General features: G+C 44.7%; 2 protein-coding genes across 2 annotated transcripts; one reads left to right on the top strand and one right to left on the bottom strand.

Moving 5' to 3' along the window:
* The first annotated feature begins 788 nt into the window (after window positions 1-788).
* LOC123112830 (lon protease homolog 2, peroxisomal) lies at window positions 789-10,595 on the top strand. The gene is made up of 17 exons (XM_044533934.1): window positions 789-1,033; window positions 1,749-1,858; window positions 1,957-2,068; window positions 2,890-3,059; window positions 3,381-3,472; window positions 3,790-3,969; window positions 4,106-4,189; window positions 4,413-4,540; window positions 4,623-4,824; window positions 4,909-5,115; window positions 5,540-5,670; window positions 6,222-6,435; window positions 8,344-8,637; window positions 8,733-8,927; window positions 9,364-9,609; window positions 9,733-9,834; window positions 10,101-10,595. The coding sequence occupies exons 1-17, from the start codon at window positions 924-926 to the stop codon at window positions 10,182-10,184; spliced, it is 2,661 nt and encodes an 886-aa protein (XP_044389869.1). The 5' UTR covers window positions 789-923; the 3' UTR covers window positions 10,185-10,595.
* A 409-nt stretch (window positions 10,596-11,004) lies between these two features.
* LOC123112829 (probable serine/threonine-protein kinase WNK9) lies at window positions 11,005-13,847 on the bottom strand. The gene is made up of 7 exons (XM_044533933.1): window positions 13,588-13,847; window positions 13,438-13,475; window positions 12,771-13,001; window positions 12,367-12,587; window positions 12,038-12,195; window positions 11,652-11,949; window positions 11,005-11,575 (listed from the first exon to the last, which is right to left on the bottom strand). The coding sequence occupies exons 1-7, from the start codon at window positions 13,675-13,677 to the stop codon at window positions 11,301-11,303; spliced, it is 1,311 nt and encodes a 436-aa protein (XP_044389868.1). The 5' UTR covers window positions 13,678-13,847; the 3' UTR covers window positions 11,005-11,300.
* Window positions 13,848-14,412: the final 565 nt, after the last annotated feature.

Here is a 14,412-nt window from a genome sequence, read left to right as displayed (position 1 = left end):
GAGCACGGGGAAGAAGATGAGTGGCGAAGAAGAGTGGTGGTGGGGCCCACAAACCAGCCCCTCCCCACCTTATCCAGAACACAGGACCCTACCGCCAGAGGGTATGGCGGTAGGCTCCAGTAACCTACCGCCGTAGGGGATGGCGGTATGCCCTTTTGCACGTCAGCGGCTGCCAACGGCCGTCAGTCGCCGTCAAAGGGCCTACCGCCGTAGGCTATGGCGGTAGGGCACGCAATCCTACCGCCAGGTCCGCTGGCGGTAGGCAAAAGGGTCAGATGCCGAAATTTTTCCGAACTGGGTCAGATTCCGATTTTGTTTGCAAAAAAGGTCAAAACAAGAAATTTGGCCACGCAAACCACACACACGCCAACACGCGCTGTTCCATCTCTCACGTGGCAGCAAAGGGGCCGCAAAGGCGATGAACCAACACCCATCATGTGCTCCAAGCACACCGAAAGAAGTTTTTTTTATTAAAAAAAAACACACGCCCCGAGAGCCTGTATCCGCACCGTCCATCGCCAAACCCGGGCGGCCGTGTCCCGGCCGCCACGGCGGTCCGAACCGCAGCGCACGCCGCCACGCCGGCCGGCCGAGCCCCGAGCCCACGTGTCCGGCCCGGCAACGCAGCGGGTCCGGCGGCGCCAACCAGCCTTATCTCCACGGGGCCGCCACGTCCACACGCCGCGCCCGCCCGTCGCCGACGCCCGGGCCCCACGGGGCAGGCGGGCCCGCGCCCCCGCAGGAGCAGCCCATCATTGACTCGTGCGCCCCTCGCCTCTCCTACACACACATAAATATCCCCGTCGTCTCCCACCTCTCTCAATTTGTTCTCTTGTATCTATTCCTCCACCCGAATTCCTGTTCCGCCAGCCGTACACAGCACACCACTGCCCGCCTGCGTGGTCCTCTCTCGCGCGGCGGCCATGGCGGACGCGCCGGTGGAGCTGCCGGGCCGGCTCGCCATACTGCCGTTCCGCAACAAGGTGCTCCTCCCGGGCGCCATCGTGCGGATCCGGTGCACCAACCCCAGCAGGTCAGTCAGTGGTGGGTGGGCCGCGCGGGGCGGGGCGGGGAGCGATTCCGGCGTGCGCCGATTGGTTTCCGCTGGCCTCCTTCTGGAGCTCGCGCCTGGGGGTTTCGGGGCCTAATTTTGGTGCGTGCGCTGTAAAGGTAGGAGGGCTGGGGCGAGGGGATTGATTGGCCGTGCTTAGGTTTTCTCCGCCGGAGCGATCAGCCGGATTTGATGCTGCATCACCGAGCTACCCACCTCCGGATTCTAGAGGCCTTCTTCTTCTGTTCCTGAGCAATTTTTGTTGTCTAATAACTGTAACCTGTGTGGTTCAAGTAGAATTTCTGCCCCCTTTTCTTCTGCCCTGGAGTATTGCTGTGTGGTACTAATCCGCGTGTCTCCACCAGTATCAATGATTAATCAGCTTTTACCGTAGTGACCATCACCTTTGATGTGGAAATTTAAAAGTTCTCGGTGCATTTTGATGCTCTCGTCGGTCTCGAGGTGGATTTTTCAGCGTGTTGCCTACTTTTATGGCTGACCAATTCAGCCTCCAATTACCCACCAGTCGTTCAGTGTTCGAATCTTCTAGGTGCGGTTTTGTCACGGGGGGTTACCGGATTTGTTTTCCCTTGTTGTTGGTGTGTCATGTTGGCGTGTGTTGACTTGCTGGGAGGGGAATATTATCCCCTTTTGGTTTGGGTTTTGACTTCATCAATGTGGTTGTTTTGGCCTGCAGTGTCAAGCTGGTGGAGCAGGAGCTCTGGCAAAGGGAGGACAAGGGTCTGATCGGAGTTCTTCCCGTGCGGGACTCCGAGGCTGCAGCTGTTGGTTCGATCCTGTCGCCTGGTGAGATAGAGATTGCAGCTCCTTGTTCAGTTAGAGGAGCCACTTTGTAGACATTGTGGACCTGCATTTTCTTACTGGAACTGCTCTTGCTCTTGTAGGCGTGGGCAGTGATTCAGGTGAAGGAGGCCGCAGGTCGCCTGGTGGTTCTGGGGGAGAGTCAACCAAACAGGATGCAAAGAGTGGGAAGGAGCCCATTCACTGGCACAGCCGGTAGGTATCAGCGTTTGCTAATCACATATGTATTTTACCCGTGAACCAAGTTCTGAAGATAAAAAGCCTTCAAATATGACAAGTAGTGCCTGCTTCAAACATGATAGGAGCTTTGACATGGAGTGAGCTGTTTGCAAATATAACCATGCCATGCAATATTTCATTCCATGAACATTTGAAAAATAATGTAAGCATTGCTTTATTCTTTACTGCCTATGCCTTGTTTGGCTACTGGTAGTGCGACAATGCATTATCCTGCGGTGAGATTGGATAAAGTAACGATGCCGAGATAGGTTGATAGCAACCAAATCTTCTTCGGCAGGAGGGTGCACTTTAAATACAGATATTCGTACTTATAAGTTAACCTTTTGTTGCTTCGAGCTCCCGGATAACTTTCTTTAGCTGTTTGTTATCCTGTTGCCGCTTCACATATCTTCCATTTGAGCTTCACATATCTTCCATGTGATCTACTTGTTCTCTAAATATTAACCATCTGAAATAAGATACTTCAGTTTTTTGTGGTACAACTTTCCACCCTCCATTCAGTTTTCCAGTCGTTGCACACATTGCATGTGCCAGTTATGCTTTCAGTTTATTTTATTTCTGAACTCACTATGTTCTAGAAATGGTTTGGCTATAACCCTAGGATGTGTTGGATCTCTATAATTTCACAAACTGATGAAATATGAAATGTAGCACATAAATCATATTTTCATATGTTAGAAGTATAGTAGATACATCTTAGATTTGTGGTGTTCCTGTTTCCCTTATGCATTCTTTTAATCCAAATTTGTCTTCACGTTCACTCCTTCCATGTACAGGGGAGTTGCTGCTAGAGCTCTGCACCTTTCAAGAGGGGTGGAGAAACCAAGTGGAAGGGTTACATACATTGTTGTTCTCGAAGGCTTATGTAGGTTCAGTGTTGAAGAACTCAATGCAAGAGGGTCGTATCATGTTGCCCGTGTTTCACGACTTGACATGACAAAGACTGGTAAGGCCTTTTTTTAAAGAAAAGATGTGTGTACATTTTCTCACCATTTCATACACAATCATCATCAAAGGTTGGTAGCCGCTGTCTGTATCACCTTTTTTCTGAATCTGTCAATCTGCTGTCTCTGGCCTGATGATGTTGATTGTTTGTTAGCATAGTATAATTTTCTTCTCGTGACATTCTTTATTAACTCATGAAGAATCTAAAAGATGTTGTGTAGTGCAAAACCTATGTGGTTATGTAGCTGCTTTGTGTTTTAAAACTTTGTTAGATATATTACATTTTGGGGCTTACATTACTATTGTGTCTTTGGTTTCCTAGAGTTGGAGCAGGCAGAGCAAGACCCAGATCTAATTGCTCTTTCGAGGCAATTTAAAGCAACTGCCATGGAACTAATTTCCGTCTTAGAGCAGGTAAGAAATTCAAGGAGAACTTGATGACCCTTTTACCGCTAAATTTCAAGGTTTGGTTTCTTATGATTGCACCGAGTAATAGGGAGATCTAATGGGGAGAACTGAAGATTGCTAAATTTTGAAGATCACGAATCTAGTAGTAATGATGCAAGCAAAGATTTCCTGACTTCCTATCAAAACCGTAAAAGGCACCTTTTCATGATCATTAATGGTTATCTTTTGTTTGCTGAAATTATCACTTGGTCTGGGTACCCTAAAAGGCCAAAACCCTACTTATCAGTGAGTTTTGGCTTAATATTTTTCTGTTGTTTTTGCAGAAGCAGAAGACGGTTGGTAGGACTAAGGTACTACTCGAGACAGTTCCTGTATACAGGCTAGCTGATATTTTTGTTGCTAGCTTTGAAATAAGCTTTGAGGAGCAGCTTGCTATGCTGGATTCAGTTGACTTGAAAGTGAGACTTTCCAAGGCAACAGAACTTGTAGACAGGCACCTGCAGGTGATGATCAAGAAACTCTTATGATTTGCGAATTAGTTATAACTTGTATTAAGGTTCCTTGTGCTTTAGTAAGTTTGCTTTCTGTGTGATCTATTCATTCGATAGTTCTCTTAAGTTTATTCTTTGCAATGGACAGTCAATTCTTGTAGCGGAGAAAATAACACAGAAGGTGGAGGGGCAGCTATCAAAATCCCAAAAAGAATTTCTGCTGCGCCAGCAGGTTTGTTTTTCTCTCCATATTTTCAATGTTTGATCAACTGAAACTGAAATCACATTCCAGCATGTGTATTTCTAGATATCTATAAAGATATATAAGATGGAAATGATCCTTTTCTTATAGAGGATATTGTCCTGGTTGAGTTGGGCAAGTTTGGTACCCATGGTCTTTTTGTGCAGCATAAAGTTCTATTTTCAATGTGATGATGACCCTCCCAGTTTTGCAGATGAGGGCTATCAAAGACGAACTTGGTGATAATGATGATGATGAAGATGACATTGCTGCATTGGAAAGGAAGATGCAGAATGCAGGAATGCCAGCTAATATTTGGAAGCATGCCCAAAGGGAGTTGAGGTAACTATCATATTCATATCCTTTTTAACGTGCTTACATGTGGTACAAGAGGTCTTTTTATCCAGCTAGTCTTTGATTGCAGGCGCTTGAGGAAGATGCAACCACAGCAACCTGGATATAGTAGCTCTCGAGCTTATTTGGAACTTATTGCGGACCTTCCTTGGCAAAAAGTAAGTGAAGAAAGGGAACTTGACCTTAGAGCTGCAAAGGAGAGTCTTGATCGTGATCATTACGGGCTGACCAAAGTTAAGCAAAGGATTATTGAGTATTTGGCTGTCCGTAAGGTTGGTAACTTGACTTCTACATGATCTTTTTATGTGCCTATCCTAATTATTCTATCTCATGAAGATGCATTAATCTGCTTGCAGCTCAAACCGGATGCCAGAGGTCCAGTGCTGTGCTTTGTGGGGCCACCTGGTGTTGGAAAGACATCTTTGGCTACATCCATAGCAAAGGCCCTAAATAGGAAGTTCATAAGAATCTCTCTTGGTGGTGTAAAGGATGAGGCTGATATTAGGGGCCATCGAAGAACATACATTGGAAGCATGCCAGGGCGCCTCATTGATGGACTAAAGGTTAATCCCATTCTATTTCTCATTTTAGAATTATCTAACATTGGAGGACAAAATTGGCTATATGTGTTAATGTATCCTTTATTATAAAGTATAAACTACCCTATTTGCTCTTATAATCTAGTTAGTCTTGGATTAAAGCGTAACAGCCATTACAAGATAATTTTTGGGTGTCCAGTCAGTACAGCAAATTTCTGCTGTTAACTCCAAGTTGCTTTCCATTGAATGAATCTACTCATCGTATACCTCACTGATATGATTTTGAATTCCCCAATAAGCTGACAACCCCATCGTACTGCTTATTTTAGCTTTCTATAAAGCTGGGCCTAATGACCTTTTTGTGTTTTTTTATTTGAATGCTGCAAGAAAAGAGTTGTGCTACTACCAGATTAAATCATGCTGATATATTGTTGAAATAAAAATGCAGAGGGTATCTGTCAACAACCCAGTGATGCTCCTTGACGAAATTGACAAGACTGGTTCTGATGTACGTGGGGATCCAGCATCAGCACTGCTAGAAGTACTTGACCCTGAGCAGAACAAAACATTCAATGACCAGTATCCTTTCATTTTATTTGTGTAACAAGTGCATCTTATGAGAAGGGGAGCCTTGGCGCAGTGGTAAATCTGCTGCCTTGTGACCATGAGGTCATGGGTTCAAGTCCTGGAAACAGCCTCTTACAGAAATGTAGGGAAAGGCTGCGTACTATAGACCCAAAGTGGTCGGACCCTTCCCTGGACCCTGCGCAAGCGGGAGCTACATGCACCAGGTTGCCCTTTTTAACAAGTGCATCTTATGATTAGCTGGTTAGTTTCTTAGTGAAATTGAGAATTAGTCCTTCTCTAAAAGATGTTTATTGGGATTAGGCACATATTGGCTATTCAGTGTTATCACTTCTGAGTTCCTTCTACTGCCATCACTATGAGTATTGGGATTAGGCACATATTGGCAACCTCTTTTATTCCCCTGCTCTTTCTAAGAGGCTATGTTTTTGGGTTACTTTACAACTCTGACGCACATCACAGAATATGTTGGAAAATAGACTATGCTATCTGATCTACTATCTTTATTTTATATGTTTAAAATTCCTTAACACATTTTTTACCAGCTATTTGAATGTTCCATTTGACCTGTCAAAGGTTGTATTTGTTGCAACTGCCAACAGGATGCAACCTATCCCCCCTGCCCTGTTAGATAGGATGGAAGTCATTGAGTTACCAGGCTACACGCCTGAAGAAAAGCTAAAAATAGCCATGAAACATCTCCTACCAAGGGTATTGGAACAGCATGGCTTGAGCTCCGCATATCTTCAGATTCCTGAGGTATGGCACAAGGACTGTCTTCTGCTGCATTCCTTTTCTGTTAACTATTTTGTTTGTATAGCCCATGACAAGAAAGGTGCAAATTGCTCACTAATATCTGTTAGAAGAGTAAAAAGAAATGATCCTGTTGAATGCTTTTGCTATGTTACTTTCAGTTCTCTCTGAAGCAAGAAGATATTTAGGCTAGTGAATGGTGATTTCCCTCCTTGGCACACAAAATGAAGTTTTTAATGGAAAAAATAAACACATTAAATTCAGTTATATAATGGCAAGTGCAGTGTACTTATGCTATTCTATTGTGGTAATAAATGCACCAACGAAACTACAGTGTGTGTAACTGATCTGTGCTGTCTTTTTTCTAGCAACGAGAAGATGTGATACCAGTAGGATTTTGGGCTCCATAGATAAAAAAAATGGAAACTTAAAACTACTTCCTGATGCTTGTCACCATAGCACATGCACAGCTTATGAGGGTGCCACTGGGGCAGAGTTTATTGACAAGTGAAGATATGAATAACTAGCTTCCTTGTTAGTTGGGTTTACTCATATGAATAACTCATAGGTATAAGCGAAAAGGTCTAACCACCCTTTAATGCAGTGGTGAATCTAGGAAAAAAGTGGAGGGTAGGCTCAAAGTTAATGTGATTAAACTAAATGCTTTACTAAAACAAAATTTGGATCTATTTACCGAGAAGCCATTATCTCCTAATCATGTAGTGCAAATCAGCTTGAACTTTCCCAGATTAGTACTGGGCACAATTGTATTTCTTGGATTTTAAAAATATCAAAATCTTGAGGAGTGCTTGAACTACCTGCATAAAAATTGTGTATAATCATGTTATTTCTCTTCACTTCTGCAAATCTACAAAGTTGCACTGGACATTAAATCAATTAATAACCCATAACTAGTAATTACAATGGACAAGTAGATATTAGTGTTATCGGCTTAGCAAATTAGTTTGAGGATTTGAAAAAAATACTTTGCCAATGCGCCCACTTCAACTATTCAGTCGCTCAAATCGTGGCTCCTCCTTTTGGTGCGCCCCTGCCCCCTATTGCTAGCAGGCAGCGGGCTCCTGCAGACCCCACCCAACTCGGCTGCTCGCCTGCTCCCTAATCCCCAATCCAACCAACGACCGCCACCACTAGCTGTCGCTTGCTGCTAGGTTAGCGGCGGCATGTGGTTGCTGGCACAGCTGTGGTTTGTGGGTGTAATTGCCATATGTCGCTTTTCCATAAACACTTTTTCTTAAAAAAAATCGCGCGTTTATAAAAAATTTGTTCTCCTAACTTGAAAATTACATTGACATTTTTATATGCACGTGAACATTTAGGTTGTGACAAGTGAACTGTTTACTCTCCCTTTTTAGTTAGATTCACAAAGCTAAAATAAATATTAAAGAAAATACCCGCAGGTGTATATGCTAGTCGTGTAGTAGTAGCAGCCGGCTGTCTGGTTTTATTTTTACAAACTCACAAGTATTTCTTAGCAAATGAATCGCTTTGGCGACTCAGCGTGCTTATGGCCAGGCGCAAGTGAGCCAGCATCATATAGCATCGCCTGGCTGTTCGTGCAGAACATTGTGTGTGGGCTTGTGGACATCGTTCAGCCTGTTGAAGCCAGATTAGTAGACTTGCCTGTGCTTTAATGCACTAGTCTGATTCAAGCCGGGTCTGGTCTTTCCTAATACTTATTGCGCTGTGAACAGAGGTTCACCCCGATGTTTTGCAGTCTTCAACTGTTTGTGTTGCACTGAATAGCATTGGATTCATTGGCTTACAACAGTTCTTACAAGTTACAATGGACTGCTTTTAATCCTCATCATTTATTTGTCATCTTTTCTTTTATTTGAGTATTTATTGGAGCTCGTGATTAATCCATGCTTACTTCGTTCCATTCCTGTCCAGGCTGTAGTCAAACTTATCATCGAGAGATACACACGGGAAGCTGGTGTGCGTAATCTTGAAAGAAACCTAGCTGCATTGGCTCGTGCAGCTGCTGTCAAGGTTGCAGAGCTAGATAGTACGCTTAGACTTGGCAAGGAAATGCAGCCAATAACTACAACTCTACTGGACTCGAGGCTCGCCGATGGTGGTGAAGTTGAAATGGAAGTTATTCCTATGGGTCAGGACATATCAAATACATATGAAAACCCATCGCCCATGATTGTTGATGAGGCTATGCTAGAAAAAGTGCTTGGGGTATGCATCAAAGTTTCAGTTTAACTTATGATAAGCTACACTCTCTTATGTTTATGTTGTTGTATCTTATGATGGTACATTGCGTCGTGCTGCAGCCTCCTAGATTTGATGACAGAGAGGCTGCGGATCGGGTGTCATCACCGGGAGTGTCAGTTGGGCTTGTCTGGACTTCTTTTGGTGGGGAAGTTCAGTTTGTAGAGGCTACAGCCATGGTGGGTAAGGGTGACTTGCATCTGACAGGACAACTTGGCGATGTAATTAAGGAATCAGCACAGTTAGCTCTGACATGGGTACGCATCTTTTGCTCACCTATCCTATGTTTTTAAAGCGTCCCTAAGGCGACGCCTAGGCGACGCCTAGGCGTCGAAGCGCTCCCCCTCCGCTTTGGAAAATCGACCGCTTTGGGCGCCTAGGCGTCCAAAGCGCCCGCCTAGGCGTCGCCTAGGCGCCAAAGCGCCCCCCCTCCCTAAGGCGGTAAGGCGTCGCCTTAAAAACATAGCACCTATCTCCCTTACATGGTGTCATATTTTACTTGTTTATATTCAGTTGGCAGGACCTCCCATTGCCATTTGAATGCCTTCTAAATTATTGTTATTATTAGTTCCAGCAGAATTGCTTAGTTAAAATTATGCATCATCAACTCCACTGTCCTTAGCTGTGCGTTGCTGCATATCGAGTTGAGTGACGATCTGTTGATTTTAACTTAGATATCATTGATTTTTGCAGGTGAGAGCAAGATCTGCTGACCTTAATCTGTCACCCACTTCTGATATTAACATATTGGAGAGCCGTGATATCCACATACATTTTCCTGCTGGTGCTGTGCCGAAGGATGGTCCTTCTGCAGGAGTGACACTGGTAACATCACTGGTGTCATTGTTTAGTAACCGAAAAGTCAGAGCAGACACTGCAATGACCGGAGAGATGACTCTTAGGGGCCTAGTGTTGCCAGTTGGTGGAGTTAAGGATAAGGTACTATATTATGCTCCTGATATCTTCTGTGTTTCTTGGTTGCTCTGGAAAGATGGAAGGTTGAACCATTTACCATGTTGTGCTCTTGTACTATACTTAACTTCAAAGTTTCTCTGGATTCAGGTGCTTGCTGCACATCGATATGGCATCAAGAGAGTAATATTACCAGAAAGAAACTTGAAGGACCTGGCTGAGATTCCAGCGCCGATCCTCGCTGGCATTGAGGTATGTCGTTGCTTACTGTTAGTTGCTTAGATTTGCTGGTCCTGCTACTTTATGCAGCTTGATTGTTGAGGGTGTATGCTCTCAGCTACTATGCTACACAAATTATTCAGCATAACAGACTCATAAATAAGTTTTGGATCATGTTGAGCTAAAGTATCCCGAATAGCAAGCCGCCTGATATTATGTTGTGATTGTTTCTCTCCTCTGGATGTAATTTCCAAGTCAAAATGTTTGCCACTGACTTGTATTTACTTTGCTGCTGGTAGATTCTGCTCGTGAAGCGCATTGAGGAAGTACTTGGCCATGCTTTTGAGAATGGATTCCCTTTGAGGCTACACTCCAGTCTATAGCACGGGCAAATCCCAATTGGCGCCTGATGTGGCATTTCCTCGGTGGCCATGTACCTGTTTTGAAGATTCGTCGCCATTCACCGCCCAGATATCTACAAATGAGCGTTGAGCGTAGGCGAGCAATTGCTCCATCGGAGTGAAATCTCATGACGCCAGCATCCCTCGTCCAACTCAGTTAAGCTAATATGCGGAATGTGTATATGGATACTTGCTATCCACAAAAGCGGCAGGGAGATCTGCTCTGGTCTTTGTAATTGTATTTATAGAGGGATGCTCATCTATCTATGCTCGGTTTGCTATGGTAGCAAGGAGGTCCACCTGTTGTTGTCGGTTTGGGTGTATATGTAACCTATTTCAGCCAGGGAGAATTGAATGTTGCAGAATCATAAAAAAAAAGTATTGATAGCACAAGTAATCGTCGTATATAAAGAGTGAACAAACACACTAAAACTTGCCTATCAGAAAAAAGTTGCTCCCTCGGATCCAAATTAGTTGACACGGTCTCTAGAATGTAAAACATTGTCGGCTGTGTCAATTGGTGTAGATCGGATGGAACATCTTATATTTGTGAACGGAGGAGCTTGAGTCACTTTTGACTTTCCACTTTCCAGCGATCACTTTTGACCCGTAAACTCACACTTTACGGTTAGGTTTTCTGGGTGGAGAATGTTTTATCTCCTTAGGTATAGATAGTTTTATTTGATTCTTTGTTGATGGAGATAAACTTGGTTTTCGGTTCTCTATATTTGAAGACTTCTGAGAGACATCGTGACAAAATGAGTGACAAGAATACCACCAGGCGCGCAATGCACGCTTAACAGATTCAAGTTCATGAATTTCACCAGGGAACCAGGAAAATTTTAGCATTCAAAATTGGATTGAACACAACAATTTAAAGAAAAAAAAGGGACACATTCGAACTACTGCCAACCAATTACTCAATCAATGAATCTAGTAGATGTGCACTAACTTTCACCATCATCAACGAAAAATGCCATGCCTAGCAGCACATCGAGTGGGCGCTGTAATATGAGCCGCACCAGAGGCTGAAGCAAGGCCAAATTCATCTGACTAAACAAAACAAACTGAAGATACACTAGCTTGGGGAAAGCAGAACTATCCTAGGACGGCCAATCTGAGCTGCCTGCAGTTCATGATAATTTTGGAGATGTAGCTGTGGCTGTGTGCACTCTCAGGAACCACAACCACCCGTCCGACAGCAACGCAGGGCACCCATTCAGGGATCAGGATGAGCAAGAACACCTCAATCAGCTGCGCTATGATCTGCATGTTCCCTTGCGGCAATCCAAAAGTGTCGACCATTTCCAGAGCCACAGAAAGGCTGGTATCTTGGTCCACATCGAACGGGAATTCGGCATTCTTAAAACAACCTGAAACAATTTGATGTGTCAGCATAGGATGAAGTACTAAGTTTGTTGAAAGAGGTTTCTTGGGTGCTCTACTTACCACTGGGATCAGGAAATCTTAGCGATAAATTAACATGGTCGGTGACATGCATATCGCCTTTCAGTGAGAATTCACCCTTCCATAGCATGAAACTGGCAGACTGCCGCCCATCTTTAGTCACACTCGAGACCAGAGAGACTGAAATAGGAGGCGCTGGGATAGGCTTGTCTTTCTGGAGGAAACAGTTCTTCAAGAGCTCACTTGCACAAAGTCTTTCAGCTGCCGGAGCCAAACAGATTTCTATGAAACCTCTTACTTCTGCATCTTCAACCTTGGAAAGCACAGCTGGTTTTATACCCTATATAAAACATTGGACGAAAATCAGTTGCTGTTTGATAGATAATCTTCAAAGGAGATGGGTACTTTGTGGACCACAAAGCACTTACTTCAGAAATTTTCTTGTATATCCATGGCTTGCCTTCGCATTCACTGTATGGATATTCACACGTCACCATTTCAAGCATGCACATCCCAAATGAATATATATCCACCAACTCATTGTAATTCCCGGTGAAGAGTTCTGGTGCCATAAACTCTAATGTGCCTGCATTTTGATGACACAACTCTTGTTAGTACAAGCCTACCTAAAACCGTTATGTCTAAAACAAAGTACACTGTGAGTGTGTCGTATCCTTGAGAGTAAATCTACAGTAAACAGAGTATATGTATATGTTTCACACATCTGTAGCTGTTAGAAAAACACAATGTCACATACCTTTGATACTTCTCGTTTTCCGTTGATGCAAAAATGTCGCCAGACCAAAGTCACCAATCTTCACTTGTCCATCATGACCGTTTATGAATATGTTGTCACACTTTAAATCCCTATGGATAATCGCTGGCTTCTGACTGTGAAGATATTCCAGCCCTGTCAATATCTGTATTGCCCATCCTCTCATAGCCTTCATACCGACTTTATTGTGCTTCTTACGAAACCTGGTTATCATTCCAAATTTCAATGATCAGAATGTACTGAATGAAAGGGTGATAAGAGTGAACTCTATGTGTGGTTAAATTTCAATCAAACTTTCTCCACACAACAGCAGACTCATGCATACCAGAATCAAGCAAAGTATAAAGAACGAGGTGGACTGGTGGAGCTAAAGAAAAGGTACATACTGCCTCAAACTGCCGGATGTGCAGAGCTCTGTGATGATGTTAACTGTCTTCTTGTCCTCATCAATCCATGAGGCAAACAACTTCTGAATGTTCTTGTGCCTCAGCGTCTTCAACAGACGGATCTCCGTATTCAGTTGTGCCATCTTGTCTGAGGAACCCATGACAGAATCATCAATCCGTGTTTGGCACCATGCGACCTCATCGCCCTCCAGCTTATCGAAGGCCTTGTAGCTATTGGCAAAATAACCATCAAGGAACACGTGATGAACTGTGATCAGTCTTACACGCCAGGGATAAATTCCGGCCAGAAAACAGTACCGAAATATGTAAACTTATAGAAAAAAATAACTGGAGCTGCTTATAGGTTATATATAGGTTGGAATTTGGAGCAGGTAGACACACTAGTAAATAGTAATGCAGCGACGCCGACGCGAACAGATTTGCGAGATTAAAGCGTACTACTACTATGTTTGCGATGAATTTGCGAGGTTTACCAAAACAAAAAGCAAGAATTTGGTCAGTTGATATCATGGTGTTGAAACATTGTTAAATATATCGTGCTAAATTCATTAGAGGACCGAATCTGGCCACCAAAATCGAACGCGGAATCGCGATCTAGACGAGCAAGAAAAACAGCAGATGATACGAGCGATCGAAGGATGCATACACTGTTTTGACGGCACCCGATCCCAAGATCTCATCGTACTGCACGCGCAGCAATCGATCAAACAAGAAACAAAACAAGAATTAGACATCCAAGGAACAGAATTACCAAGCAAGTAAAAACGGCAGCACTCGACGAGGACAAGGCTAGTACCCGGATGAAGCGGCCGGTGGGATCGGCCTCGGCGTAGGCCTCGTCGTCCGGCGGCTCCGTCTGCTGCTCCTCCGCCTCCACGGGATCCATCCCCCCTCCTGTCTGCCGAGCCGAATCGCTGGAGTTTCGAGCCTCAACAACTGCTTCCCAGCTTTGCCTGCCTCCGGGCGGCGGAATTTATGGGAGGGGTTCGCTGCGGAAGCCAGGGCGCCGTGGCCGTCGGATCTGGACTTGGATGGGGATCGAGGGAGTGCGTGCGCTTTGGGGCGGCAGGGTCCGGACGGATCGAGGGGCGTGGAGGTCGTTGGGGAAGCTCGTTGAATCAGGATCTGAAACGGCCGGGAACTCGGGATTCTAGGGGTAATGTTTCTGATCGGCAGGCCGATCTCACGCGGGATCGGTCCATCTGTGCGCGCCCCGCGTGTGCCTCACGGGCCCACCCAACCGATTCCTTCCTTCCTTATCCGGAGGGACAGAACCTTGAACTAGGGGGTCCGCCGGGCTATCTTCGGGCAATAATGATTCAGTTGGGCTTCTCACAACAGTGGGTGGACATTCACAACAGTGGGTGGACATTATTATGGGTATGATCAGCTCCGTCTCTTTCTCTGTTTTATTTAATGGAGAGAAGCTTGAGAGGTTTAAACCATCCAGGGGCACCTATCTTTTCTTGATTGCAGCAGAGGGCCTTTCGTGCCTACTTAAAACCAGTTCTCAGTCATCAGTGCTTGGAGGGATCAAGGTGGCACCAACAGCTCCGGTTGTAAACCATCTCCTTTTTGCTGATGATAGCCTGTTGTTATTCAAGTCTAGTAATGAGGGGGC

This window comes from Triticum aestivum, chromosome 5B (assembly GCF_018294505.1).
Source record: "Triticum aestivum cultivar Chinese Spring chromosome 5B, IWGSC CS RefSeq v2.1, whole genome shotgun sequence".
NCBI lineage: Eukaryota > Viridiplantae > Streptophyta > Magnoliopsida > Poales > Poaceae > Triticum > Triticum aestivum.
The sequence above is the reverse complement of the archived record's forward strand: the minus strand, read 5'-3'. Positions and strand labels throughout refer to the sequence as shown.

Coding starts and splice junctions, on each gene's coding strand:
- LOC123112830 (XM_044533934.1), top strand. CDS start 924: ATGGCGGACGCGCCGGTGGAGCTGCCGGGCCGGCTCGCCATACTGCCG. Junction 1,034..1,748: donor CGGTGCACCAACCCCAGCAG/GTCAGTCAGTGG, acceptor TTTGGCCTGCAG/TGTCAAGCTGGTGGAGCAGG. Junction 8,928..9,363: donor CACAGTTAGCTCTGACATGG/GTACGCATCTTT, acceptor TGATTTTTGCAG/GTGAGAGCAAGATCTGCTGA.
- LOC123112829 (XM_044533933.1), bottom strand. CDS start 13,677: ATGGATCCCGTGGAGGCGGAGGAGCAGCAGACGGAGCCGCCGGACGAC. Junction 12,196..12,366: donor GAAAACGAGAAGTATCAAAG/GTATGTGACATT, acceptor ATCAAAATGCAG/GCACATTAGAGTTTATGGCA. Junction 11,576..11,651: donor AAGATTTCCTGATCCCAGTG/GTAAGTAGAGCA, acceptor AAATTGTTTCAG/GTTGTTTTAAGAATGCCGAA.